General features: G+C 41.7%; 1 protein-coding gene across 1 annotated transcript in view; it reads right to left on the bottom strand.

Moving 5' to 3' along the window:
• LOC134091888 (activin receptor type-1B-like) overlaps nt 1–3,995 on the bottom strand; it is a 19,061-nt gene extending 15,066 nt beyond the window's left edge. Inside the window, exon 1 of the mRNA XM_062544610.1 lies at nt 3,845–3,995. Coding sequence (XP_062400594.1) covers nt 3,845–3,908 — 64 coding nt within the window. The 5' untranslated portion in view covers nt 3,909–3,995. The remainder of the gene's footprint in view (nt 1–3,844) is intronic.
• Between the last annotated feature and the right edge of the window lie 610 nt (nt 3,996–4,605).

Genomic DNA, 4,605 nt, shown 5'->3' with positions numbered 1-4,605 from the left:
CATGGCTTGAGCAAAGAAAGACATGGCTCAATACTGTATATGGGCCTACAATTTAAGGAATTGTAAGAGCAACGTCTTTTTTGACAGCTTATTTTAAATAAATGTTTTGATATTGAGTACTGACATCTCTCTAACAAAACTCAGAGCTTTACGTCTTATATTATAACAGTTTAATAAAAGATTAATAAAAACTTTTCCCTGATCAATTTTGAAATGTTTCTGACAAAATAAAATGTTTTAGATATTTCCTGAGGGTAGACCCAGTCCAGCCAGTGAGGAACTTGTTTTAACACCTCTGATGAGTGTTCTGGAAGTCATTGCCTGCATGTCAAATGGAGGATTATTCTGCCTGCCAATATCAATTTCCTGAGCGTAACAGAAATGGCCGATACTTTGTTGTTCATACGCAATTAAAAGAGGTATTATGCCCAAATTGATTTTCTCATAATCATCAGCTTTTTTTCCATAATCCAGAATGGGAGAGATTAGGCGCTGCTTGAGTCAATCTATTTTTTTAGACAAAACCCTGGACATAGAGCTGTATAATACACAGTCTGAGGCATGGTTTAGGTGGGTTTGCATGCGTGCCCTTTCAACCATCTGGCTATTTAAGACCCTATAAAGCGTGAGGGAGTCAAACCTATTCTCCAAAGATTTGTCCTGTTTTAGGCTAGGGATCTAATCTGGGCTGTGTGTGTGTGTGTGTGTGTGTGTGTGTGTGTGTGTGTGTGTACTTGTGTGTGTATGTGTGTGTGTGTGTGTGTGTGTGTGTGTGTGTGTGTGTGTGTGTGTTGTGAGTGGAAAATTAGAACCTATGATAGGCTGGGAAATAACCTGTCGGCACAGAGACTTCAGACCAAAGTCCTACAAGCATGAAAGCCATAAGCATTTAGCATTCCATCTTTCGCTTTCATAGAAATCATTCTCGATTTACGGCCAAAAAACACAGGGCATGCAGAGACTTAGACTCAGAGTGAGCAATGGCAAGCTCCAGGTTGGTTCAATGATTAGTTTAATAGCCAGGCAACTCTGCATGTTCAGGCATTCCCCTAACCAGTCCTGAATCAATGACACTATGCTTACAACTCACACTTGGCACAAAGATCTTCTCTCGCCACAAACACACAAGACATTCAAGAGATCTGAAAATAGTTGTAGAGGGGGCATTACACAAGACCACCTGTTTCTGTATATCAGACAAGACAGCAGCACAGACACACACACAACACACGCACGCACTCACACACACACAAACAAAGCCAAACATATCACATTTAAGAAGCTTCCTTACAGCTTTTCTCATGTTGTGTGATTTGTGCTGACACTGTAAAAAGTCTGTGTTCCCTTCCGTTGGCGAGGACATACACACATGAATGCGCACACACACCCCTGCTTTAGTCAAAGTGCAGCAGGTCTCGCCCTGAATGTGGGTGGCGACATTAAGGCTGGTGGAGTGTAGGCGGAAACATTACCATCCGCAACAACAGGTCACAGGGTTCCACAGTGGCACAACCATATGAGCCAGCTATCAGTATCTCAGCAAGTCTCAGGTAAGGAGACACAGGGAGAACGTGTGTCCTCTCCTGCCACCTCATGACAGAGTCTGGTTTCTTGTGAGTCATTTAGGAGGTTTCATTTACGCAATCGCACAAGACATTCACCACTAGAAAAAACTTGACGAAAACACACGTTGGTTTAGATATGATGATAAGTCTCCTCTCTTGTTTGGGCGCAAGTTCCATTACGTGCTGTGCTCTTCGGAAATTATAGCCCATTATGTGAGTGGGCTGGGGAACAACATATCACCCTAATAGGCAACCTGATCCAGCTCAACGTGTTATTCGATCAGACACATTTTGTGTCTTCATTGACATTTTGCCTTGAGACTCTGCAGTCTATTATAATATGCTCCATATTTTAATCATAACATAAGGTTAATGTCTTTTTAAAAGGAGAAATGTGATTGATTGATTGATTGATTGATTGATTGATTGATTGATTGAACACCGTATTTAGGAAGTCAAAAGGTCTATAATGCATGGCAGAGGACACGCACACACAAATTCCTAAAATAAGTTTTGTAATTTGCCGAAACTGCTGTTCAGATTAGATAAGAAGCCAGAAAAAAGTCCTCATTATCCCGTTGTTTGCAAATGAATTATCACAGAACATGCCTGAGTTGTAAATAACTAAATAACATGTCCATGGGAAAAAATGCGGCTGCAAGCCTGATGTCTGTTTATGCTTCGAAGATTACACTGTGGCTTATCTGATAAGGGTAGGTCTTGGCTGCAGCCATGACTGACCTCTGGTTTCACTCACAGTGTTAGATGCTCTCCTTGTCTATGTCACGGTGAGGAAATTATAGATTTTGCTGTGAGAACAGAGAGCTATAAGTAAGTATTACAAAGAGAGTGTGCACTATTATTCAAACCTCTTTATGTATTAAAAGTGCTAAAGGCTACAACAGAGGAGAGAGAAGGACCTTTTGCTTTGAGGTCATGGAGAGAGAGGAGAGATGCCATTTTATGGCCTATAGGGTTCTCCATTGTAATGACTTATCACTGTGTGCACTAGACCAGACATTTATTTCAAATGGGGTCCACATTTCCGTACACACAGATGGAGGGTGGGTGGGTGGGGGGTGGTTGGGGAGGGGGCCCTAATGCCCACACTGAAGCCCTAGACTGGGTCACATGCATCAATGAAGTCACAAAAGACCTCGTCTCTCGACCATCTCTGACATGCCAACAACTCTGACTGGAACAACTCAGTAGGCATTCTATTACATATTTTGAGAGAGAAGGCTACTTTATGAAACACCACAGTGTTCTAGAAACCAGGCATCATCAAATCAAAATTATACCACCTTAAGAACATATGCACTGAAAGTCTTCACGAAGCTATAGCTTCATGAAATCATCCAATGATCAGAGACCGTAAACGAAGCAACTATGGGACAGGCGCAGCTAAGTAGGTCAGATCCAGAGTACTGTAGCAACATGAAGATTTCAGTCTCCAAATGCACCAATACACAACAATATCACATAGTAAGGTAGGCCCCCAAATACACAACCAGCAGGCTCATATCATTAAAACAAGTTTCATTATATCTGCCGCTCCTGGACACTCAAGTGTAATGGAGCAGAATACACTACTGGATACTTGCGCGCATCACAAGAATACACAACATATTTGAGTGACTATTAACAACAGACTTCAAAATCGTCTCTGCAGTTTGACTGTGCTACCAGCTTAACGTTAATGTTGACTACCCCAAGCTGTTAAAACCGGCTTGACAAGGCAAGTCGTAGGCTTCAGGAGACTTGCTATTGTTTATAAACAAATTCAAGAGTGCCTCATCCATTTGGAATCGTCTCCACAAATCAAACTTCTAGAAAAGATATGTGAGCTATAACATGAATATGTCCAGTTGATGTAGCCTACCAGTCGGCATAATAAACAGCGATCAACATAACAGCTCTAAGGACGACGCTGCTTATCCCACGCTCCAAACAGCCCAGCACCATAGGCTAGTTCCTATTAGCCAGGTATAGCGACTGTATTTCAGATACGTTGTAACAAACGCGTAACTATACAATGTATCATCCAACGTGGATAATCGGTCATTCCAGGGGGCCGACAGTGCTTGTTCGGTTATAGGCTACTACTGTTCACAACACACAACAAAAATAGGTGCCCTGCTAGCTCAGGCTTGCTAAGTTACCAAATCAAGCGCCATGTTGTAGGAAATGCCAAATTCAGCGGCAGCCCATGGATGAAAATAAATAAATAGAACGACCAAAACGTAGCCGCCGTGATGGAGGATAAACTTCTAACTCACCATCATATAGTCCAAAGCAGCCAGCCAAGACGAACAACGATAAAATCATTCGATGTTTATCCATGATCACAGGATTTCCATTGCATCTCAGTAACAGCCTACTACATTTAAGTGGTATATTGACAGGAGGAAGCCGACCTCGAGCGCACAACACACATACACACACACTGCTAGTCAGAAGACGCGGACGCGCTTAAAGGAGGGTGATTTAAAGGGGAGGGATTAGGCCTACAGAAGCTTTATTTTTAAAGAGAGCGACGATACAATTCCCCCATTTAGAACAGTAAAACATTACTAACTGAAGTGAGGTGGTATGGAAATTAATAGTATAGCCTACAACGTTTAAGCAGGATTGGAGAAAACAATTCATGAACTGCCCAAACATAAATTCGGAACAGATTCGGTCAAAATAATCGCCACATAGATTAATGCGCGCATCTGACAACATTTAAAGCCATCCGTGGAAATGATGAGGCTATAAAGCCAGCCCAACGGCATTGCTTTTGACGGAGAAGTGTCTATATTTAATAAAGATACCCGACCACATAAATGAGTAAGTCTTTTTCTGTTATAAGCAAACTTTTGGCAAAATTCCGTAGACGGCTGATGTTTCTCGCAATAATAAATAAATCAGTAAAATGATACAGTGATTTCAACTGTGAGTATCTTTCGTCCTCTAGTGGCAAAGTGTAGAAATGCCGATAAATGTCACAACAAAATAGCAGACTAGTCAAATAAGGTCACGGTGTCTGGTGCCTGTC

This window comes from Sardina pilchardus, chromosome 9, assembly GCF_963854185.1.
Source record: "Sardina pilchardus chromosome 9, fSarPil1.1, whole genome shotgun sequence".
Classification (NCBI taxonomy): Eukaryota; Metazoa; Chordata; class Actinopteri; order Clupeiformes; family Clupeidae; genus Sardina; species Sardina pilchardus.
This window is presented reverse-complemented; position numbering and strand designations above follow the sequence as displayed.